Source organism: Schistocerca piceifrons, chromosome 8 (genome assembly GCF_021461385.2).
Source record: "Schistocerca piceifrons isolate TAMUIC-IGC-003096 chromosome 8, iqSchPice1.1, whole genome shotgun sequence".
In the NCBI taxonomy this organism is placed as follows: Eukaryota; Metazoa; Arthropoda; class Insecta; order Orthoptera; family Acrididae; genus Schistocerca; species Schistocerca piceifrons.
In genome coordinates this window covers 21,682,851-21,709,163 of record NC_060145.1, presented here as the reverse complement: position 1 = coordinate 21,709,163, position 26,313 = coordinate 21,682,851, and the positions used below count along the sequence as shown (strand labels likewise).

Genomic DNA, 26,313 nt, shown 5'->3' with positions numbered 1-26,313 from the left:
TCGGGACCTTTGCCTTTCGCGGGCAAGTGCTCTACCATCTGAGCTACCAAAGCACGACTCACGCCCGGTACTCACAGCTTTACTTCTGCCAGTATCTCATCTCCTACCTTCCAAACTTTACAGAAGCTCTCCTGCGAACCTTGCAGAACTAGCACTCCTGAAAGAAAGGATATTGCGGAGACACGGCTTAGCCACAGCCTGGGGGATGTTTCCAGAAAGGCAAAGGCAAAGGCGAAAGGCAAAGGTCCCGAGTTCGAGTCTCGGTCGGGCACACAGTTTTAATCTGCCAGAAAGTTTCATATCAGCGCACACTCCGCTGCAGAGTGAAAATCTCATTCTGGAATAAATGTGGATGATTGAAAGTTGATGAAGGAAGTGGTGGAAGTGCTTTGCAACTATAATATGAGATGGTAGGCTTTGGACTATTGGTTGGAGGTGTTGGTCAACAAGAGTGGCAATTCTGTCAATGGGAGCATAGTAACTAGCTACAAAGTGATGTCCAGGTTTATGGATTTTGGTAAGCATGTACAAGGTGTGTGTGCGCTAGGGGTTGTACAGGTGAGGAATGAGATGGAATATGATAGAGAGATTCTGTAATTGGTCCCAGGATTTAAGCAGGGATTGGAAGTTATGCTGGATGCTTTCTGTCAGGTAGCTGTTGTGGTTCATCTGTCCACAGCTGAGCCTTTGAATGTAGAAAGGCTAATTAAATCAGACCTGTCTTGAAGTTGTGGATAGCTCTTCCCCCCAGAGTTTTTGTGTTGCTAGTGAGGAATCTGAGGAAGAATGACGAAGTCAGGTTGAAGATAAGGAATTTATAGAAGGTAACCATGGATTGGTTAGGTGAGAGAGGGGCAGGGTCATGGTTGCATGGTAGTGTGAACTGGGATTAGATTGGTTTTGGTTAGAGAGATTGTTAGCAAAAAGTGTTCCCATTGTAGGGATCGAGAGGAGAGTAGGTCTTTGACAAGTCCAACATGATGGAACTTGGGTGTAGGGCTGCAGATGATGCATTCAGATAGGACTGAAACTTTCTCATCACTGTGATCATGCTCTGCATGTAGTCACCAGTGTCAGTGCATGTCTGTCACATTCCTATGCCATGCACCTGCTACCTCCATCCAAGCCATCAGCTACCCCTCCCCAACCCCCTCCTTGTTCCCCACTAGTTAAAAATGCTCAACAAGTATTAATACAGAAGAAATGAAATGAAATGAATTGAGTGTGTGGCATTGTTGGCTCGGAGGCCCCATCCAGAGAAGTCGGCCGCCAAGTGCAAGTCTTATTTCAGTTGATGCCACATTGGGTAACTTGCACGCGAGGATGAGAAATGATGATGAGAACAGCTTAACGCCCAATCCACGAGCATGGAAAATCTCCAACCCTGCCGGGAATTGAACCTGGGTCCGCTTGCACGGGAAGCAAGCACGTTGCCAACCAGCTAAGCAGGCAGGCATTAATACAGATATAAGACAAAAAACAGTTCAACTAAATTAAAAACAGTGTCTGAAAAGCAGCAAATTAATTATTTTTAAAGTACTTCCTAGTATGTTACTGACTATATGCCTCCATATGAGCCCTGATTTCTCTCATCTTGTATTTGCAGTCCCTACAGGAGATTTATGGACTGTTGAAATGTTCTGCAGTTTTCTGAACTTTCTCAATAATGTTTAGTGAAAGGAACATACTCGAACCTCCAGGAATTCTGATTTGAGTTCACGGAGCATTTCCAGAATACTCACATACCGATCAAACCTACCAGTAACAAATCAAGCACCGCAACTCTCAATTGTTTTGATATCTTCCTTTTCTGCGACATTGTGAAGTTCTAAAACACTCAAACAGAGTGTCACAGAGAGTTCCACAAGTTTTATACATGTGGTCACATTTATAGATGACCTTCACTCTCCCAAAATTCTCAATAAACCAAAGTTTATCATTTGCTTTCCCTGTGCTGACCATATGGGCTCATTTCAATAGTATCATTCTGCAATGTTATGCCTAGAGATTTAATCGACATGATTGTGGCAATCAGCACGCTACTAATACTATATTTGAACATTACAGGATTGTTTTTTCTTCTCCTGTGCAGTAAGCTTACATTTTTCTACATTCACAGCAAGCTGCCATTCATCACACCAAACACAGATTCTGTCTAAGTTATCCTGTATCCTACAGTCACTTAATGATGAAATTATCCTATACACTATACCATCGCCAGCAAACAGTTACATGTTGCTGCTACATTATCCAGTATATCATTTATGTCTGTAAAGAACAAGAATGGTCCTACCACATTTCATTGGGGCACTTTTGACAATACCCTTGTCTCTGATGAACATTCACCATATAGGACAACATACCATTACTTAAAAAGTCTCCAAGCCACTCACATATCTGCGAATTTATTTCATATGCTTGGACTTTGATTAACAGTCGGCAGTGGGGCACTTACCAAACAGTTTATAAAAATCTAGGCATTGGGAACTTGCATGTTGCCTTTCATGAATAGTTCACATCATACTGTGCTAGACAACAGCAAACTGCTGTTTGCATAAGTGATGCTTTATAAATGCCTGCTGAGTTCTGGACAGGAGCTTTTCTGTCTCAAGGATATTTACTATATTGGAACTCAGAATGTGTTCAAGAATTCTGCAGAAAACTGGTGTTAAGGATTTTAGTCTTCAATTTTGTGGACCTGTTCTTTTGCCCTTCTTATATATGGGAATCACCTGTGCTATTTTCCATCTGATTGGGACTTTGTACTGGTTGAGAGTTTCACAATAAATGCAAGCTATGTAAGAAGCCAATGCTGGGGCTCATTTGGACGTGGCAATTTATTTGTTTTTAACTCTATCAATTACTTCTCAATACCAGGGATGCCTATTTCTACGTGCTCCATACAGGATTCTATATGATGGTCAAATGATGGTATGTCTGTAAAATCTTACTGCGAGAATGATTTTTTTAAAAAAAGATTTAAAACATCAGTTTTCCTTTTGGTGTTTTTTATTACTACACCAGAAGGCCTTCATGTCGCTCAACAATTCTGTGTAGGACCAGAAGTTTCTTTTATTTATTTATTTACATTTTCTTTGCATGGAGCCATCACAATGGTGGCTTTTGCGAATGTTAGAAATGATAGTATTACAATAATTATACTCTCACAATATTTTATATACTGCAAATGCTGCATCTTATCCATTTTATACATCTATTACATTATTGTTGATATGCTACTGGTTCATGTTACAGTCAGTGTCTTAAAATTTCCTGAATGAATATAAACATTTTTCTATAAGAAAAGATATTGATTCTTTGTTAAAGTCAGTCTTTGTACATGTCCATAGAGAATTTGGTAGTTTGTAAAACCAAATCAACATATTGATGTATGGGCTTCTATCTATCTCTGGTTTCTCAGCAAGAGCTTTCACTAATGAATGGTGGAAGGTGTATGCTTTGAACATTTTATAGATATAAAAATTTCTAATAACTTTCAATTATCTACATTTCTGCATTCATTTTTACTGAGAGTGCAACAATCTGTTTTCTTGGCAATTTTTGAATTTTGTTATTAATCTACAAGAGTCTTTCCCATCCTTAACCACTTACTTGGCACATATTTCTCCAGAGTGTCATTTACAATCAGTTTAAACTTTGCCTGTTCCTCTATGGCCATCATACCCAAAAGAAATGCTGTCCATTCATTGTCTAAGTGGGAGGTTAACAACTGCTTATTTGACCTTTCCAGCATAAAAGCTCTCCTAGCTGTCTTGATGGTTTTATTAACTTTACTAATCACTGCCATTATGATGACATCATGATCACTAATGACTGTTTCTACACTGAACTTTCTGTCTGAGGCTACAAGGTCTAAAATATTTCCATTGTGCCTGGATTTTCGAACAAGCTGCTCAAGACAGTTTTCAGAAAACGTGTTCAGAACTACTTTACAAGACTGTCTGTCTGCAAGACCGGCAATGAGTCAACAGATGATCCTGTGAGTACTCAGAAGGTTGAAGTCACTTCCAACTAATATTGCATAATTGGGGTACTTCTGTGCTAAACCTGCCTGGATAGCAAAGTGCATTAACATGCTGCTTTCAACATTCGTGGAGGTGAACCTGCCCTGGATCAAATCCAAGTTGCAGATTAACAATGGTGGCTAGTGAACTGGCCAATCAAGATGGAATGAAGATTAGGGTTTAATGCCCCATCAACATTGAGGTCATTAGAGATTGAGCACAAGCAGATTGATTCAAGGATAGGGAAGGAAATCAACAAAGCCCTTTCAAAGGAATCATCCTGGCATTTCAGTGGAGTGATTTAGAGAAATCACAGATAACCTAAATGAGGAGGGTCAGAAATGGATTTGAACTGTCATCCTCCTGAATGCGAGACCAGTGCGCTAACCACTGTGCTATCTTGCTTGGTGTATGTAGATTTTAGGCAGTTTCCCCCACGTCCAACTAGCTGAATATGGGGCTTGTACCTATGTCCTGCCTCAGACACATCCTTTGCAAACATTCAGATGAGATTTACTCTAGATGTAGACACAGATTCTGTCCCGGAGTGAGTGGTGGTATCAGGAAGGGCATCCAGCCAGCCACTGTCATTAACACTGCCTCAATGCACATCAATGCTGGCCCCATAGAGAAACAGGAGGCCAAAGTAGAGGAGGAGGGGTACTTCTGTGCTACCGAGCATGGACTTTCTTTGAATGATTCTGTAACAGTTGTGGCATAATTGGACAGTCAGTAAAAACATCTTATGATTAACTTGTGTTCACCAAGGCCGGTTACTTACGTCAGGGAACTTCTCCACTCAGACTCAGTTTTGACCCCGACTGCAATGAATGATCCCTCTCCTATGAAGTCCAACCCGACTTTTCGATATAAATTCCATGTCTCACTAAATACTTGGGAGCTTTCTACTTCAAGTTTCAACTAGTCCTCAGTTCTGAGTATAATTCGAACAAGGCAGCTTTCCTGGAGGGCACTGAATCCCAGCATTTTGTTATTAATGCAACGGCAATTTACTGTTAAAATTCTGACATTCAAAGTGATTTTACTTTGTATGGTATCTGACTTTGCAATCCCTGTATTGCGTTCAACAGAGGACCTCAGACTACAGCCTAGCCTCAAGATCTGCCATGTGCACTCTACAAGTACTTTGGTATTCAAGTAGCTGTTTCCTCTGTGTAATGCACACATAACCTGTCAAGGGGAATCCTGCTATTATCTCTAGAACTTTACAGCCATGACCATAAAGGAGTTGACGGAGCCTTTGGTTGAGGCTCAGCTTCAACCCAAAAGATCCCCATAAATTCTGGGTACAATACTGCTTGGCCAGCAGTCTTCACCACCACTTCTGCCAGCCACACATATGAATAAGGATGGCCTCCAAACCCAAGCAACAGGAATCACTGGGGTCAACATGAGCAACAACTTGCAGATGATTGCACTCTCCACACTCCATAGCTGCAGGCATCCTTTCCAGCCAAGGACGCTATTTCCCTCAGGGGCCTCATAATTCGCCTAATATTGGAGCTTCCTGTTTATTTATCTCTGTGACATGTTTCAAAGGTTTAAACCTTCATCATCAGGTAGATTTACATTTGTTAGTATGACGTATATTCTTTGTACTGTATGTTACTGTTTTTCTTCTGATATATCATCCTTGCACCTAATAGTTTCCACATGCCATATTTGTTTACAAAATATGACAATATACCTGTGACGTGTTACAACAATGAAAGGAGCCTATAACTACTGGAGATAGTCCATTTTACTTATATTATTTTTACTGTTAGATACAAGTTTAGTTAAACCTTTGAAACGTCTTGCGGAGATAAATAAACAGTGACTGGTAACAGTAAACCTGTTGTTTCATTTAATGTTAGTAACAGTCACATTAAAGCCTAACCTAAAATGTTCACATTTAAAGTAATATTGGAGCTTCCGGTAATTAGTGACACTGTACTCCTTCCCCACATGCACTTTTTTCAGGAGTGCATTTAGTCTTGACTTCATTTCTGTGAAAGAAAATGGGCAACCACATGGAGCAGTGCATGTGGAGGAGCTGCCAGAACAAGAAGATATTTGGTTGGTTGGTTGTTTGGGGAAGGACACCAGACAGCGTGGTCATCGGTCTCATCGGATAAGGGAAGGATGGGGAAGGAAGTCGGCCGCGCCCTTTCAGAGGAACCATCCCGGCATTTGCCTGGAGTGATTTAGGGAAATCACGGAAAACCTAAATCAGGATGGCCGGACGCGGGATTGAACCGTCGTCCTCCCGAATGCGAGTCCAGTGTCGAACCACTGCGCCACCTCGCTCGGTGAAGATATTTGGCAAATGGACTGCTCTGTCCATTTCCCCAACTTCAGCCGCATCAAGCATGTGTAGGATGTGTTGGAGAGATGTATTGCAGCACATCCACATACACCAACAGGCATCCAGTAGTTGTCAGCTGCAAGAACCCCTCACCAACTTTGTAGCCATGGAGGGGGAAGGTTGCAGAGCATGCTTTGCTCTCCACAGTGTTCACAGTCTCCACCGAGACCCATTTTTGGTCTTTCGTAATGTTTAGCAGACCGTAATGGACCCTGGTGACTTCAGTGTAATTATTGTCTTTGAATAAAAGTGTCATTTCTGTTCATATTATAGTGTATTATTATTATTATTATTATTATTATTTATTATTTATTTTTTTTTACTATACTGTAGCTGTTCTTTCTATTTGTGATCCAAGTTTTATCAAGCTATGTTACTTGGTAGTGATACATCATGAGAAAGTTACTTTTGTCCTTAAGTTTTCCACACCAGTGTATTATTTTACATAATTGTCATCTTTGTCACAATTAATCCATTTACAGATGATTGCATCAAAAACATACTACAGAAACAAACCAGCGATTCCACAATAAAACTGGACATTAAAATAGGTTACACATATTGAAAACATTAAGGAATGCTGGTTAAAATCATAAAATTCAAGAGGAAACTAAATCATTGTGGCATTACAGGCATTCCCATTTCTCAGGTGGAGATATATCTCAACAACAGAACACTGAGGGCAAATAACACAACAGGAATAAAACTGTACTTGCAGTTTGAGATCTTTAAATATGGAGTCTCACAAGGTTTGGCAGTTGGCCTGCTTCTGTTCTTGACCTATGTAACAAATTAGCAGGGATGTTGGGAGCACTCTCCAAAAACCTTTATATTTCGTGATGATACAAGTACACTGATAAAGGGCAGAAGCATATCCAGGAGAATAATGGGACAGGCTTCCAATCTGATCACAGCAAACAGCTTAACCCTTAATCTTACCAAGACTCATGTTATACAATTCCAAACAAATTAAATATGACTTATAGATATCAGAAGTACAGATACATAGGCACATGATAGATATAACCCCATGCACGAAGTTCCTAAGATTCCAGATGCATAACAAATTGTACGATACCAGCAAATGGATAACTTAACCAAAATAGCTCAGTTCTGCATACTTTGCGCTCGTAAAACTCTCATTTTATTGAACTGCAGATGGGATTATTAGCACTCTTTCAGGTAATAATGTCCTATGGCATTAATTTCTGGGGAAATAATGTAATGGCCATTTAGGATTTCACAGCTATAACACATACACATGACAACCTGTGTACCACAGAGGTTGACACCAATTTTAACATCATGAGGACTTCATACTCGACATACACTTCATTTGACATAGATGTACACTGACAATGGTCTGTCTGCCCAAATACTGGTTTGCCAATTAAATATTTGTAAGTGCATTCATAGTGTACAGCAACATGTGTTCTAACAAATTTTCTGCTGTGGTGCCAGTTGACAATAGCCTGATACAGTCATCACAGCCACTGAGTATCAGGCCGTGTTTGATTGATTGATTAATTGAGGGGAATTATATGACTAAACGGTGAGGCCATCTGCCCCGCTATTCCATAGTTACTTGTAGAAGAGAGGGAACCCACTAAAAGTGGACGGGACAAGTCAGAGGAGTCAAACATAAAACAAGGAAGTTAAAACACAAACAGTAGAAGACATAAAAGGGGAGACCCGATCTAAAAACTAGAAAGACAGAGGGGTAAAACAGAGGTCTTTCCATGTGGGAGTGGTCACGGGGTCTCAGACTGAGAAAACATGAAGAGAGGTGCCAAGTACAACCAGGAGTAAAGCAGAAGGAAGACCACCAATCTGCAGTAGTCTCCTTGATTGTGTGGAGTTTACTACTGAGAGCAGTAGCACACCAGATATCATTCCACTTTTGGGCAAAAGGGATTTGACATAGATCTGCATATCTGCAACTGGTGTCATGAAAGGGAATGGAGGGGTAAGTAGCTGTCTCTCTAGCCAAATGGGCAGCCAGTTCATTCCCTGAGATGCCCACACAACTTGGGACCCAGATAAAGACAACAGAGCTGGCGGCACAGCCGAGGGCAGAGAGAAGGTCGTGGATAGAAGAAACCAAAGGATGATGAGAGTAGCATTGGTCAACAGTCTGCATGCTGCACATTGAATCAGTACATATTAAAACACTGAGGAGGGAGGCCTGAGAAACAAAATGGAGGGCCCTGTTGATGGCTATCAGCTCTTCTGTGAACACACTACACGATCCCGGTAATAAATGGTGTTCTCACTAGGAGATGTGGAAGTGTATGCCGTCTTATCTATCGTCTTACGACCATCAGTGTGGAAGCTGGTAGCACTCTGGAACTCTGCAAGGACGGAATGCACAAGGTGCCGAAAGACCACGGGGGCGACAGAGACCTTAGAAACCTGGAATAGATCGTTCCTAATCTGTAGTTTAGAAACCATCCAAGGAGAAGGGGGGAGGGGGGAGGAAATAAATGGGGCATTTTCCAGTGAGTGGAGATGGAGATTCCGACAGAGGGAAATGAGATGCATTCCAACCGGCAATCCCACCCATGAGCGGTTATCAGGAGGGAGGCATCCCTCATTTGCAAAGAGGACAGGGTACACAGGCTGGTGAGGGAATCAGCAAATGGCAGTTGCATGAGAAACCAGGAGTTGGCTCCATCATATTTGTAGAAGGAGAATACCCACTCCTGCAAGGAGGCTGTCAACAGGACTAGTGTGAAAGGCACCAACCGCCAGATGGACCCCACAATGGTGAACAGGGTAAAGTAATTTCAGAGTGGAAGGAGCCACTGAGCAATAAAGCTGACTACCATAATCTAGTATGGACGAGACCAGAGCACAGTAAAGATGGAGAAGAGTAGCACGATTTGCACCCCAAGATATGTGGGCCAGGAGGTGGAGAGCATTAAGCTTCTGCATGCGCGTAGTCTTCAGGTGGCGAACGTGGGGCAGCCGAGTTGGCTTTTTGTCATAAATATGGCCCAAGAAACAGGACTGTGCTACAACATGTAAAAGCTGGTTGCCTAAATAAAGTTCTGGGTCTGGGTGTACTGTGAGTCGATGACAAAAATGCCTACGTTTGGAGGGAGAAAACTGGATGCCATGGGAAGCAGCCCACACAGAGGCTCGCCAGATGGCACCTCGGAGCTGGCACTCGGCACATGCTACTGAGTGGGAGCTGCACCAGATGCGAAAAATGTTGACATACAACTCCGGTGTAACCACAGGCCCTACACAGGTAACATGCCCATTGATGGCTATGAGTCAGAGTGTGACACTTAACACAGAACCCTGTGAGATACCATTTTCCTGAATCCGAAGGGTGCTGAGTGAAAAGCCAACTTGAACCCGGAAGAGCCGGTGGGATAAAAATTGGAAGGGGGTCGCAAAAGCTCCACTCACGGAAGGTAACTAAAATGTGATGGCTCCAAGCCGTGTCGTATGCCTTATATAGGTCAAAGAAGACTGCGACAAGATGCTGGCAGTTAGTAAAAGCCTGTCGGTTGACTGTTTCCAATGTGAGTAAATGGTCTGTCGGAGACAGTCCTTCCAGGATACCACACTGATACAAAAGGACAAAAGGCCCCAAGTTTCGAGTACCCGACATAATCAGAAGCTAACCATCCTCTTGAGCTGTTTACAAGGTATGTTTGTCAGGCTAATTGGGCAGTAGCTGTCAAAAAGATGTTGGGCTCTTCCTGGGCTTAAGGACGGGGATAAATATACTCAAGATCCTGAATACATGTTGCCTCTGGGTAACATACAAGTGCTGGATCATTGGGTTGTGGATGGAATCAGGGCCTGGGGCCGTGACATGTGAGGAGGTAAGAACCTGCAAGGATTCCCATTCAGTGAATGGTTCATTATGGCATTCAGCTTGGTGGGGGATGAAACAGAGGGAGATCTGTTCAACTCTGCATTTCTACTGGAGAAAGGTAATAGGAGAGGAAGAGGATGCCAAATGCTGTCACAAAGTGTGTTGCAAGATGTTCTGCAAGAACTAATAGATCGACACACTGAGCACCTTGGAGTATAAGACCACGGACAGTTGACTGTCACTCGTGGCAGAGAAGGCTGCGGAGCTTGGACCAAACCTGCAGTGAAGAGCCACACCTGCCCAGGGAGGAAACATAGTGCTCCCAGCATACGGTTTTACTTTGCTTAGTAAAGTAGTGAGTTTTAACATGGAGATGCTTAAAAGCAAGAAGGTTGGTCTCTGGAGGGTGTCATTTAAATCAATGCAACACCCGTCGGTGATCCTGGATAAGACAGCTATATCCCTAGTCCACCACAGTAGCAGTTGGTGATGATGAGGTCCTGTGGATAGGGGGATAATAGTGCCAGCGGCATGTAGAAGAGCAGCAGAAACGTCTTGCTTGAGAGAGAGAGGTGTCAAAGTGCATATCAGACATATATATATAGGCCAATTGGCTGTGGGGAATGCCCAACATGGGGCCCTGTTGACCTGGCAGTGGAAGGGGAACAACAGAATCACTAGAAACTGGTCACTATCACAGAGATCATCAAGGAGTGATCAATGTAGGGAGGCTGTGAGAGATCAGTAGCAGAAAAGGTGCCATGAACCGCTCTGAAGTGGGTAGGGGAACCGTCATTGAGGAGACACAAATCAAAGTCTGTAATAAGTCGGTCAATTAGAAGACCCCTACCTGTTGAAGTGGCATGATGTGCACTGAAGTCTGCAAGTAGGAGTTACAGTGGCGGGATGCTATATTAAGGCAGACAATTCAACATAAAGAAGTGTTCTACCAAGAGGGAGGTAGAAATTGCAAATGGTGATTGCTGGGCTCGTTCACACTCTTACCACTATTGCTTCCAGGTTGGTGTTAACGGGAGATCCAGTCGCTAATGACACTGGTGCGAACCAAAGTGCAGACCCCTCCAGATGCTATCCCGGGTCTGGCACAGTTCAAACAGAGTGCCCAACAACCACAAAAAGTTGGAGAGTGATCATCATGAACGTGCATTTCCTAAAGAGCAAGACAGAATGCAGAATAAGAGGAAACGAGTTGTTGAATTTCCGGTAGGTGACAGTAATATCCTTTGCAATTCCACTGGATTATCATGTGGAGAGAGTCCAGGTTAGACGTAAAGAAGCTGAGGGGAATTCATGTCACTGGGTCAGTGGTTGCCACCGATGAGGATGGGGTGACACATAAAAACTGGGTATTATTCAGGAAGAGGAGGATGGGCGAAGCCCTCCGGGAAGACAGAGTAGCCTCGTCCTTTGACTAGCGTTGCTTCTTCTTCTTCTTCTTCTTCTTCTTCTTCTTCTTCTCCCTCGAAGGGAGGAAGGAGGCGGTATCAGTAAGGGAATAGGTGGCAGCGATATCAGGGTCGGACACAGAGCGAGCAGCTTTGGGCCACTGGAGTGTGGGTCCCTCGTCCAACCCAAGGTTGCAGGCTTCCTATCCTGAGAATGCTGGGGAGGGGTATCCCTAGCAGGAGCCAGAGAAGAGGATGACTTCCCTGGCCAAGGAGGAGTGAGAGGAGGGGGAAGAGAGGCGGTTCCTCGCGGGGAAGGAATGGGAGCCACCAAGAGTGAGGAAAGGAAAGGGAGGTAAGGAGGAGGTGAAGACATAATGGAGGCAAATGAAGAGGAGAGATTCACAGGTTGTAGTCTGTCACACTTCTGGGCCTCAAAGTAGCTGAGACAGTAAACAATCTTTATTTCTTGAATTCTTTTTCTCCTTCATATACATTGGACACTCCGGTGAGCAGGGATAATGCAGAGCAGTTTACAGAGTTAGGTGGCGGGGTGCAAGGGGTGTCCACATGAAGAGGTCGGCCACAGCCACCACAGATGGGAGTGGCACTACATCACGAGGACATGTGGCCGAACTGGAGGCAATGGGAGAAATGCATAGAAAGTAGAATGTATGGTTTCACGTCACATCTTTAGACCATTTCCTTGACCTTCTGGGCCAGGGTATCCCCCTCAAATGCCAGGATGAAAGTGCCAATGTCTACACAATGGTTCTTATGGCGTATCTGGACATGCCAGATGAAATGAACTCCACGTTGTTCCAGACTAGCCCTAAGTTTATCATCGGGCTGGAGGAGAAGGTTCCTATGGAAAATTACACCCCGTGTCATATTGAGTGACTCGTGTGAAGCGATAGCCAAGGGGATCTCTCCTAAATGTTAGCAGGCACAGAGGGAAGCCGACTGACTGGCAGAAGTTGTATTTATAAAGAGAGAGCCATATCTCATACTGCTTAACGACTCAACTTCACCGAACTTGTCCTCATTATGTTCCACAAAGAAAAGGGGTTTGGTGGCGTCAAAAGTCTCCTCATCAGTCCTGGTACAGACCAGGAACTGCGGAAAGGGTTTTACCCCAAGCCGGTGGGCCCGGCCCTCCTCCCAGGGGGTAGCCAAGGGGGGAAAGGCTGGGAAGGCAGAAAGAGGAACTGAGACAAAGCTATTCCTAGGATGAGACACAGCTGAGGAAGAGCAGCCACAGAGTTTAACTCATTTTATGTGCCGAACGTCTGCCCCGCTACCACCCACTCCAAACAGGGCTCGCCTCATGGGCACCACCCAGCCACAGCAACAGCCGCCTGGCAGGATGGTCATTGCTGGGAGTTCCGATGCCTCAAAAAAATGGGCAACCATTCCTAGACTTGCAAATGGCATTCACAGCGCAAGTACCAGCAGTGTGATCCTTGTGGTGTCATGGTACTCAGTCAGATGGGTACGTAATAGCCCCCCCACACAGACTGGCTACTGAGCTGGTGACCCAGCAAGGAGGCGAAAGGACTATGGCGGGGAGGGAGGGGAAGGGGAGAAAAGGGAGAAGGAGAGGAGCTGGGGGGGGGGGGGGGAGAGGAACCCACACCAAAGGCATCAGGGGGTTCCCCATCTGGCTCACACTACAAATTTCAAATTAAGAGATGGACGTCAAACCACTGAGGGGGACAAAGAAAGAAAAGCAAAAAAGGAGGAGGAAAATCGAATGAACCAAAACTGCAAGATGAAGCAAAGTCAGGAGGATAGTCGGGCCAACATAAAGATCATCAAGAGAGGGAAATGAAGGGGCAAAGGGAAAGGATAAGGACAGGGAAGGATGAGGAAGGGGAAGGTAAAGCAACTAAGAGGGAGGTAAAGCAGCCCAAAAAAGAAGAAAGGCTGCAACAGCTTGGGAAAGTGTGCACGCCCCACATGTACCCACGAAAGGGCTGTGGGCTCCCGAGGGGGTGGGGTGGGGGATACATGTTTGTAATGCTTACACCAGACAACATAGTGTGTGACCAAAAGCATTAAAAATATGTTGTAAAGCATTAGTAATTGCTGCATGGTTTTTAAATTTTGTACAGATTCACAGATCTTTCATATCAATTGCTGTAAAACTGCAAGCTCATGGAAACACAACAATGGATATTTGTTCACAGAATCAGTCCCTTTTGCTATACTAATTCTGAAACCATACAAAATTCAATTTTTGCAAACTTTTTGACAATACTTACTATTTTAACAATGACATGGAAGATGTCATTCACAATAAGACAAAGTCATGCTGTTGTAGATCACTAATAAAGGTTCATACAAATCTCCACTTGTCAACATTTAGCCATTCAGTGACTTTCTTCCATGAGTATTTTGCTTTACCATTCGTCAGTTTGTGTGATATCTTTGGACGAATAAAAGTTGCTCACAGCAAATTCCGTTGGAGTGTCCTAAAGCCCATTTCCATAAATGTTGACATGCTTGCTAACAGGATTTTCAAAAACAGGGGGAAGCTCATTCATGAACAATTACAACATTATTCACATCTAATCAGAATGGCAGATCAACAAGTTGATACAGAGTATAGAATGTCAAACTATGTGTATATTTAGTGAAGCCCACTGCATACATCTCAATAACATTACACCATCATTACCACCTTGTATCCATTCTAATAAGTCTAGCCTGGTGACTGATACATTTTCATCCTGACAGCCACCTTTCTGTGCAACATGTATTTACATTCTTGCGGCTGATTAATGGCCTTTGCAGGAACTGGAAGGTGATAAGCAAAGAAATGTACGTCACACTGACGAGCAAGAACATTACGACCACTGCCCACTACAAGGTAGGGTGGCACTTGGTGGTGTTGCACGCACGTGTCATGCCAAAGAAAGTATATAAGCACAGCAGAGTCAAATGAGGAATCAGTCTAGTGATGTTACAGACCACAAATGGGGAAATTCCCTGATATAAGCAACTTTGACAAAGGGTAGATTGTTGTAGCCTGGTGCCTAGAAACAATGAATACAGGAATGGTGAAGGCATTTAAATGCTGCTATCATGAGCATCTATGAAAAGTTAATGTAGAATGGTCAAACCATGAGTAGGAAACAACACCTCCTCACAAAATTTGGAAGTCTGAGGCTAGCATGATGTGTGGTGTTCAGTTGACAGAGTACGAAGCCGGTGCAGGCACAAGTGTTTCAGACCAAACCATGCAGCGCACATTGTTTAACACGGGGGCTCCACAGCAGATGACACCCTACAAGTTCCCATTTTGATCCAACAACATCACCATTTACAACTGCAGTGGATTCAGCATATGCTGTTGACCCCTACGTGTTCCCAAATTGACCCAATGACATCGTCATTTACATTTACAGTGAATACGAGATAGCTGAGATTGGACCACTGAACAATGTACTACACCAGATCAATGGTTGTTTCCCAATAATACAGTGTCATCCACGTGAATGGTAGCTCAAAACACACAGTGCTACAGACTCGGGCCAGTGGAGGCAGTATAACGTTTTGGGGTGTATTCACCTTGAATTCTGTAGGATCTGTGGTGGTAACTAAAGGCATTGTGACAGCTGTGGGCTATGTGGACATTATTACAGACCACTTGCATCCCTTCATGCTTGATGGCTTCCCCAATAGTGATGTCATTTTCCAGTAGGATAAATGTCTGTCACAAGACCAGAATCATGCTACAGTGGTTTGAAGAGCATGTTAATGAAATTACAGTGACGCCTTGGTCACCAAAGTCATCTGATATGAACCCAATGGAGCACATCTGTGACACTATTGGGAGTCAGCTCTGGGTCCACAAAACACCGATCCATAATTTATGGAAATCGCGTACCTATGCATAGGCATCTGGTGCAATGTGGCTCTGGAAACCTACAAAGAACTAGTCTAATCCAGGCCTTGTAGAATTGCTGCCAAATTGCATTCCAAAGGTGAACCAAACAGGTCATCATAATGTATAAACTCGTCAATGTATCTTAAACAATTCTTTGATGACTAGGAGTTACAGGAATAGGATTCTCAAATGATTTATCTGGCTAATGCTGCTGTCTTTTCTTTTTATGAAAACAATTCTAGACCCCTAAAGCTCAAGTGACGGATGACATGCTACAGAGTGATGCTATAACATGGCTGTCATGGCCAGCAAGCTCTACACTATTGAACCTATATACTGTATGTTGTGTTGCTTGGAAGTAGTTATGAGAGGTTTCTTTTCTTAAGTCAAGGCAAATATTTCTCAACAGTTTTCAATATCCTCAATGAATCCACATAAAACAGTTGCAAACCCATATTGATCACTCACTGTAGTTCTGTATATTTTTAAGGTTTTTTGGATGTAGTAACTACTCCTTAATGTTTTGGACTTTACATCAAATGTAGAGTTGCAACATTTGAGAGCCACAGTGATGGGAACTACATTTATTTCATTTGTTTCCAATGGCACTAAAATTGTTTCCTCATGCTTTAAGTTACATACACAAAGTTTACGAATCTGCATGCAAAATATTGTATTGCATATGAAAAAATATCTGGTCTCCAAACACTTTTGATGAGAGTACATGCACAAGTGCATGAACATTTGATTATTAAGTAATCCAACTTACCAATGACAGAGCTTGCGAGACCTAACAAATGTTCTTCATCTCCAAGTTCTGTTGAAGAAAGCACAACAGTTTTTATTCCTTGGTTGTGGAAGATATCAACAGCTCGCCATGCATCATCTATTGTTTCCACCTTCTGACCTGTAAGCAATCTTAAGAAAGGAGTACATCCCATGAAAAGAAGAAAAAAGTTTATTTCATGTAGTACAGATTAATACTATAAAATTAACTTTTTGAAATGGTGTTAAGGCTTCAAATGTATATTAACGGGAAGCCACAGAATCTACCTTTGAAAATTTACAACATATAAGGATTTTTCTAAGTTGCTTGATCTTGAAAGTTACTTCTACATAACAGATGAGTGCCTCAATACAAATAAGCTCTATAAATGCACAATATACAGGATGTAATGAGAGTAAGTGCAGATATTTTTATAAGTGCTATCTTAATACAGAGTGTTTGGAAATTCCCGTTGCAGACTTCTAGGACTAGTAGAGGGGAGTGAGTAGATAATATTTTGTATTCAAACTCATGTCCAGAAATTTACTGTTTCAATGCTACAACCATTTGAAAACATGTTGGTAATGTGTCCACTTTTACAAGTAATTGTGTAGGCGTGATCCAGTACAGCAATTGTTTTACAATTCTACTCATTAATAGCCAAAGAAATTTCTCGTGTACCCATTGACAGGTTCTCTCCAATGTGATGCAGTACAGCCTCTTGGAGCACCGCAGTCATGTCTGCTGATGGTGAAGGCAACTGTGGAAAAAAGTGCATGTGATGGATTTAGATGATGTGGAGAATGTTCTCGATGAAGGTGATGAGCAGCCCTTCCATAGCTGTTAACGTCACCATTCAGAAGGATCATGTCGATGTGTTTGGTGAACGTTTACTCAACCCTGTTGCTCTAACACTGACAGATATGTGAATGAGGCTTGAACCACATCAGAGAGTTAGGACAGATGTCACATAACATCATCTGAATCTGATCTGATGTAACCCCCCCCCCCCCCCCCCCTTCACCCCACCAAAGTAGCAAACATGTTTTCAAGTGGCTCTAGCATGGTACGTTTCTGGCCATGTGTTGCTGTTTGAAACATTATGTACTCACTCCCCTCTGCAAGCCCTAGAACTTTGTGATGGGAATTTATGAACATCCTGTATGTACACACCAGTCTGTTGGTTGTTTTTACTCTGTGTCAAACAGTATTCCCACAACACAGGTCACGAAGTTTATGGCTTGATATTTTCTGCAGGATTGTACTGCACAACTAGCTGGACTATGCCTGTCAGTAGAGACTAACCATTTTGTATCCATACATCCACACTTCGAACACCTGACTTGCTGCACAGGAAAAAATTAGCATTAATGCCTTGCTCCTGCCATATGTATTTGGAGCTACTAACCAACCTAAAAACTTGTAATAGCTATAATTATTAGTCTACAAATGATGTAAGTACTGATGTAATGTTGTTCAGTACATTGTCCTCAGTCAACAACAGAAATATATGCACTTATATCCATTACAACCTGTATAGTGACATACAATTTGTAATTAAGTGTTAACTATTGTGCAAATGGTATGTTCCACATCAGAACGATTACCATGAAAACGGTCTCAACTACACATAACTAAGTGGGAGAGCAACTCTAACTTTTCCTGCAGTCATCTTTTTCACCTAATAAATGTTCACATGAGTTTAATTAACAGTACTTTTCCATATAGGTACATACACTAAAGTGGCAAAGAAACTGATATAGGCATGCGTATTCAAATACAGAGATACGCAAACAGGTAGAATTGGGTGCTGCAGTTGACAACATCTATATAAGACAACTAGTGTCTGGTGCAGTTGTTAGATTGGTTACTGCTACTACAAAGGCAGATTATCAAGATTTACCTGAGTTTGAACATGGTGTTATGTTCAACACAGCATCTCCGAAGTAGCAAAGAAATGGGGATTTTTCCACATGACCATTTAGTGAGTGTACTGTGAATACCAGGAATCTTGTAAAACATCAAATCTCCGACATCGATGCTGCCAGAAAACGATCCTGCAAGAACGGACCAACAACGACTGAAGAGAATCGTTCAATGTGACAAAAGTGCAACCCTTCCGCAAACTGCTGCAGATTTCAATGCTGGGCCATCAACAAGTGTCAGCGTGCGAACCATTCAACGAAACATTGTCGATATGGGCTTTCAGAGCTGAAGGCCCACTCGTGTACCCTTGATGACAGCACAACACAGAGCTCTATGCTTCACCTGGGCCCATCAATACTGACAGTGAACTGTTGATGACCGGAAACATGTTGCCTGGTCGGATGAGTCTCGTTTCAAATTGTATCAAGTGGATGGACGTGTACAGGCTCGGAGACAATCTCATGAATCCACGGACCCTGCATGTCAGCAGGGGACTGTTCAAGCTGGTGGAGGCTCTGTAATGGTGTGGGGCATATGCAGTTGGAGTGATAAGAGACCCTTGATATTTGTAGATACGACTGACAGGTGACACGTATGTAAGCATCCTGCCTTATCACCTGCATCCATTCACATCCGTTGTGCATTCCGATGAACTTGGGGAATTACAGCAGGACAATGTCACACCCCACACATCCAGAATTGCTACAGAGTGCCTTCAGAAACACTCTTCTGAGTTTAAACACTTCTGCTAGCCACCGAACTCCCCAGACATGAACATTATTGAGCATATTTGTGATGCCTTGCAACATGCTGTTCAGAACAGATCTTCACTCCCTTACGGATTTACGGACAGCCCTGCAGGATTCATGGTGTCAACTCCCTCCAGCACTACTTCAGAATTAGTGGAGTCCATGCCACATTGTGTTGTGGCACTTATCCATGCTCGTAGGGACCCTACACAATATTAGGCAGGTGTACCAGTTTCTTTGGCTCTTCAGTGTAGAAATACTTATTTATTCATAATTTCTTATAAGCTAGTAAGCAGTATTGTTGCACAGTTTACATTAAATATAAATATGCAAGCTTTTGTACTGGGTATGTCAATGATGACTTTACATTTAGGGGACATGACAACATAGCAATTCACACTACACTACCCCTAATTAGAAGAGTATAGTTAAAAATAAGAAAACACCATTGGATACAGCAAAAAAACATGGGCAAGGTCTAATTATCTGGTTTTCTGAAAATAAGTCTTTCATATAGTTTAAATAAAGACCCGAGTATTTGTTAAAAATTAAAGGGGAAATGGTCAAATAGTCAAAATTGTTAAATCATGAGTCAGATAAATGTGGCTTGTTGACCACTGCCTGAAAATATGAATAACCACTCAGACACAAATTAAAATATCATACCAAGTAATTAAGGCGAAGGTACTGAGAAAACGCAAAACCTCAAACCTTTTTACAACTCATTTCATAATTACTTAATATAGATTGTTGTTGTTGTTGTGGTCTTCAGTCCTGAGACTGGTTTAATGCAGCTCTCCATGCTACTCTATCCTGTGCAAGCTTCTTCATCTCCCAGTACTTACTGCAACCCACATCCACTGCAATCCATAAGGGAGGATATAAGATGAACATCAACAAAAGCAAAACGAGGATAATGGAATGTAGTTGAATTAAGTCGGGTGATGTTGAGGGTATTAGATTAGGAAATGAGACACTTAAAATAGTAAAGGAGTTTTGCTATTTGGGGAGCAAAATAACTGATGATGGTCGAAGTAGAGAGGATATAAAATGTAGACTGGCAATGGCAAGGAAAACGTTTCTGAAGAAGAGAAATTTGTTAATTTCGAGTATAGATTTAAGTGTCAGGAAGTCATTTCTGAAAGTATTTGTATGGAGTGTAGCCATGTATGGAAGTGAAACATGGACGGTAAATAGTTTGGACAAGAAGAGAATAGAAGCTTTCGAAATGTGGTGCTACAGAAGAATGCTGAAGATTAGATGGGTAGATCACATAACTAATAAGGAAGTATTGAATAGGATTGGGGAGAAGAGAAGCTTGTGGCACAACTTGACCAGTAGAAGGGATCGGTTGGTAGGACATGTTCTGAGGCATCAAGGGATCACAAATTTAGCATTGGAGGGCAGCGTGGAGGGTAAAAACCGTAGAGGGAGACCAAGAGATAAATACACTTAATATAGATAAGGAGTCCTAAAAGAAACTTTCATTCTGCAATGAAGTGTGCACTGTTTTGAAACTTCCTGGTAGGTTAAAGCTATGAGCCAGACAGGGACACCAATGTTCTGAGTTCAAGTCCCAGATCAACAAACGACTTTTAATCTGGCAGGAAGTTTTACATGATACTTTCCTAGCAAGATAAAATGTTCTCCCATTGTAGTATAAAATACAACCAATTAAAAGATGGCACATTGAAACCAGTACGCCACAAGCAGTGCACACAGAGGACCTTCCATCAAAGGAGTTAGCCATCTGAGTGCAGTACCCTATTCTTAATTTATTAATCCACTTCTCTCTGTGTTTGTCATGGCAGAATAATTTGCTTAATCTCATACAATTTGTTATTTGACCATGTTATGAAAAGGTTGGATTGCTATTCACAATATAACAGAGATATTGGGTCACAGATAGAAACAATAAAAAAAGACTGTGTTTAATCAAACCTTTGGCCAAAGGGCCTCCTTCTGAATCAGATCCCCCCCCCCCCCCTCCCCCCTCTGGCCAAAAGCTTACTTGTTTGACAGTCTTTACGTTGTGTATTTTTGTGACTCAAAAGCTCAGCTACATTGTAAGTACCAATCTAACCTTTTCAAAACATTGTCATTATTACCTAGATTTTCCATAATTTGTTATTTGTACCTCCAGCCACTCATTCTTCCATTTACAAATAACTTTCTTCCTCTACAATGAAACATTAGTATCCAGAGGCACTGCAAGTGGTAGTACCTTAATAATTTTACAAGCACACCTTGCAGCCACATTACCGTGACATTTTTCTGGAATCCCACAAGACAAGGCTTCAAGCAAAATGACAACTCCTCTCCTTGGCATCGCATTACATGAATGGTGTCTTGTCTATTGTTTACTATTTTGTCCATTCCTTCTCATCCCATCCGATAAGTCTCCCCTGACCTGGGGTTCTGGGTGACCTTTCCCTAAACCTCTCCAGTCCTTTTCCTTCACCCCTCTTCCTTCCCCTTCAACTCTCCTGCCAGAAGAAAGAGCCCCTGGCTTTGTAAGCCTGTAGAAGTAAAAACTTTGTGTGTGTGTGTGTGTTCCCCTGCTGCCACTTGGTGAGTAGATTTTGCATCTATCAGTTTATATTATACTGTTTTGTCCATTAGGTACATCTGCTGAATGGTCTAAAGAGCACTTACGGAAATAGAGTAGATGAGTAAGTTATTCTGTCAGTCATATTTCATATGCTCCAGTGCCTTTAAGACTGCGTAGAGCTCCACATCACATCAGAGACAGTAAATTTGCTTGGAAGTAGAGTCTTATAGGCACTGTTGGAGAAAGTTGCTGACAAACCAACATTGTCAGCTTGCTTATATTCTTCAGCACACAGTTGTGAATGGGTACCTGGTGGCTCGGAGGGAGACAGTCTATTTGCTGTTGGGGAAAATGGGAAGGAGGGGTGGTAGGTGTACGAGCTAAGCATAGGATGCACAGATATCTGAGCCAGTGTGGCACAGTGCACAATGACAGTGACATGGAGATGTGAAGTGGAAGGAAGTGACAAGATAGAGGAAGGGGAAACTCTTGGGTGGAGGGTGTGGGGACAATGGGTTAACAGTTATTGAGGATGGAAGGGTTACGGGAGCAAAGGATGTGCTGCAAGGATAATATCCATCTGCACAGTTCAGAAAAACTGATGGTGAAGTTAAGGATCCAGATGGCCTGGGTTGTGAACCAGCCATTGAAATCAGGCATCTTGTGTCACCACATAGTTAACTTCATTCTTAGCCACAGTTTGGCAATGGCCATTCACTTCAATGGAGAGCTGATTGGTTGTCATACCAACACAAAAAGCTGTGCAGTGATTGCAGCAGAGATGTCATATGACATGGCTACTTTTAGGTGTAGGACAAACCTGTGACAGAGCTGGAATAGGAAGTACTAGGCAAATGGACTGGGCAGGTTTTACATCTGGGTCTACTGCAGGGATATATTTCCTGTGGCAAGGGTTTGGGTTTGGGAGTGGCATAGTGATGGACTAGAATGATTGGGTGAGTGACAGAACACCACTTTAAGAGGAGTGAGAAGGATCTGGAGTAGGATGCCCTTATTTCGGGTCATGTTGGTAGGCAATGAAAGCCCTGATGAAGGATGTGGTTCAGTTGTTCCAGTCCAGGGTGATACTGGGTGACAAGGTGGTACTCCTTTGTGACTGATTATTTGGGGTAGTTTGAGGATTATAGATGTGAGAGGAAATGGCACGTGAAATCTTTTTGCAGACTAAGTTTTGGGAGTACTGCTTGTCTGTGAAGGCCCTAGAGTGATCTCTGGGCAAGGGAGTTCTCATCACTGCATATACATGGTCCACGGGTGGCCAGGCTTTATGGGATGGAGCTTTTAGTGTGGAAGGGATGACAGCTGTCAAAACGCAGATACTGTCAGTGGTTAGCGATTTAATATGAACAAAGGTGTGGATGGAGCCATCAGACAGCTGGAGGTCAAAGTTCAGAAGTATGGCATATCTGGTTAAGTGCCAGGTGAAGCAGATGAGAGAAATGGTGTTGAGATTGTGAAGTAATGAGGATAGGTTGTCTTTGCCCTGAGGCCAGATTGTAAATATATCATCTATGAACCTGAACCACACTCAAGGTTTGATGTTTTGGGAGGCTAGAAGGGTTTCCTGTAGATGGCACATAAAGAAGTTGGAATAGTTGTGCCGCAGATTTGCTTTATATACCTTCTTCTCAAATGAGACGAAGTTGTGTATCAGGATATAGTTGGTAAGGTGTATAGGAATAAGGTACTGGGTTTGGAGTTTGAAGGACACAGAGAGGTAGTGTTTGATAGTGGCAAGACCATGGGCATAAGTAGTAGCACATGATCAGCTATAATGCAGCATCCAGGATTGATGGGTTTATATATTTTGGGGAGCATGTAGAAGGCGGGTGTGTGGGGTGTTGTTGGGGGTAAATTCTGGGATAGGCCTGAGTATTTCAGAATGGACTGGAGATCGTGTTGGACTTCCGGGATGGGATTACTGTAGCTTGTAGGTTGAGGAGTCAGACAGTTGCTGGAAGCCTTCTGTCAGGTTGTGATCCATCACAACAGTGGTTGAGCCTTTGTCTATGCAGGGAGGATTATTCAGTCAGGGTTTTTCTGAGGTGGTGTATGACTGTCCTCTCATCTGCTAAAAGGTTAGTGTTCTTAGCAAGGGACCTAGGGAAGGATGGCGAGGCCAAGTTACAGGTAAGGACTTCCTGGAAGGAGATCAGGGGTGGTTAGGTGGGAGAGCGGAAGGTGAAGTTTGGATAGTAGTATGAACTCGAAGAGGTAAGGTCCACTGTTAGAATTAGATTGGGTTTGGTTGGTGGCAAAGAATTGTTCCAAAATGGTTAAACTGGGATGTGGGGCTGAAGGTGAGTACAAGGGCACCCACGTGGCACCCTTCTATGCCAATATTTTTCTGGGCCATCTAGAGGAAACATTCTTAGTCTCCTAAAGCTCCAAACACCTCTCTGGTTCAGGCTCATTGATGATATCTTCATGACATGGAATCAGGGCTGGGATACTCTATCTTCATTCCTTCACAACCTAAACACATTCTCTCCCAACAGCTAAATCTGGTCCTTCTCAACCCAATATGCCACCTTTGTGGACATTGACCTCCACATCTCTAATGGTGTCATCCACAGCTTTGTCCATATTAAACCCACTAACCACCAACAGTAGCTGCACTTCAACAGTACTCATTCCTTCCAGACCAAAAAAGCCCTCCCATACAGATTGGTCACCCATGTACTGCATATCTGCAGTGACAAAGACTTCCTTGCACATTATGCTGATGGTCTCACGAGGGTCTTCACAGACAGGCAATATCCCTAAAACCTAGTCTGCAAATAGATCTACAGAGCCTATCATCATACACGCTTAGTCCTTCCACCAACCCCAAGAATCAGCTGTTAAGGAGTCCCTCCTGGTCACCCAATATCACACTGGAGTGGAACAACTGAACAATATCCTCTGCAAAGGTTATGAATATCTATCCTCATGCACTGAAATGAGGGACATCCTATCCGAAATCTTTCTCACCTCTCCTAATGTGGTGTTCTGTCGCCCACATCCTAGCACAACCCTACGGCACTCCCATTCCCAACCCCCTGCGATATGGATCATATTCTTATGGAAGACCCAGGTGCAAGACTTGACCAATTTACCCAACCTGCTTTTTATTTCAGTATGACAACCAACCAGCTGTCCATCAGAATGAATTGCCATCGTCAAACAGTGGACAAGAACACAGTTGACCAAACAGTGCCATGCCATGCAGCTAAGCACAACATGCTAGATTTCGATGCCTGCTTCACAGCCCTAGCCATTTCGATCCTCCAATTCACCACCAGGTTTTCTGAACTACGCAGATGGTAATTATCCTTTTAACACACCATTTGCTCCTGCAATCCTCCTGGCCTCATTCCACATGAACCCACTACCCCACACCCTCCACCCAACAGTTTCCCCTCCCTCTGTTCTATCACCCTGTCCCAATTCACACCTCCATGTCATCTTCATTGTGCTCTGACACCCATGCGTCACATCATGCCTGGCTTGTGCACCTGCCATCCATCCCTGCCTCCTTCATTCCCAGCCAACAAACCAAATGTCTCCCTCTGAGTCACTAGCTACTCACCTCTAATCCTTCTTTCTACCTTTTGAAAATATTTCCTTGTATCTACCCCACTGCCATACAGCCCCAACCCTGTCCATCTGCCGAACTGCAATTCTGGCTCTGTGCATCCCACGTGCATTTTGTTTGTTTATTTGTGTGTGTGTGTGTGTGTGTGTGTGTGCGTGCGTGTGCGTGCGTGTGTGTGTGTGTGTGTGTGTGGGAGGGGAAGGGGGGGAGGAGTAGGTACATGCACTTGCGCATGTGCATGAGTGCGTATAATGTAGCTCGGAAAAAGGATTCATTCTGAAAGTTAGCATGTTTTCTTTCTTTTTTGTGCATGCTTGTTCATGACCCAATGCTTCTGATTTTTGGTGAGTAGTCCCTAATTATATCCCCTCGGTTGAAAAATTCATGCCTGCAAAATCAAATTTGTCCTTCGCTCTGATTACAAATTGTCTTGCCTTTGTGGTTTAAAAAGGTATGTGCTTCTGATGATCAACCGATGAGATTAAAGGCTGGAGATCTGCAATCAATTAGACCTTACATGTTGTTGTTGTTGTGGTGATTGTGGTCTTCAGTCCTGAGACTGGTTTGATGCAGCTCTCCGTGCTACTCTATCCTGTGCAAGCTTCTTCATCTCCCAGTACCTACTGCAACCTACATCCTTCTGAATCCGCTTAGTGTATTCATGTCCTGGTCTCCCTTTGTGATTTTTACCCTCCACGCTGCCCTCCAATACTAAACTGGTGATCCCTTGATGCCTCAGAACATGTCCTACCACCCGGTCCCTTCTTCTTGTCAAGTTGTGCCACAAACTCCTCTTCTCCCCAATTCTATTCAATACCTCCTCATTAGTTATGTGATCTACCCATCTAATCTTCAGCATTCTTCTGTAGCACCACATGTGTGTAGCAGACCTTACATACATGTAACAAAATTGGAACTCTCAATTGATCATTAAAGGCTCTTTCCAAACCTCAGCACAATGGCTGGGAATGGGGCCTTTTGAAGGTTCCTTTCTTGCCTTCACAGTAAACAGAAACTAAGATCTTTGCCGTAACAGTCACGGACCATACACGACATGTTGAAGACTCTGTGAAATAACAACAGAAAGGACTTTGGCTACTCCCCACTCGAACCCTGCCACTAAACCACTTTAGAGCTCTTTCCTTGTATTTGCACATCTGAAGCAAGCAGGTGAGTTTCTTGTCAAACACGAGACTGAGA

The 26,313-nt window shown here is 43.0% G+C and overlaps 1 protein-coding gene across 3 annotated transcripts in view; it reads right to left on the bottom strand.

Moving 5' to 3' along the window:
• The window catches only part of LOC124711416 (pyridoxal kinase), a 118,292-nt gene that overhangs the window by 52,131 nt on the left and 39,848 nt on the right, over positions 1-26,313 (bottom strand). For all 3 annotated transcript variants that reach the window (XM_047241477.1, XM_047241476.1, XM_047241478.1), the window contains exon 5: positions 16,293-16,441. In XM_047241477.1, coding sequence (XP_047097433.1) covers positions 16,293-16,441 — 149 coding nt within the window. The remainder of the gene's footprint in view (positions 1-16,292; positions 16,442-26,313) is intronic.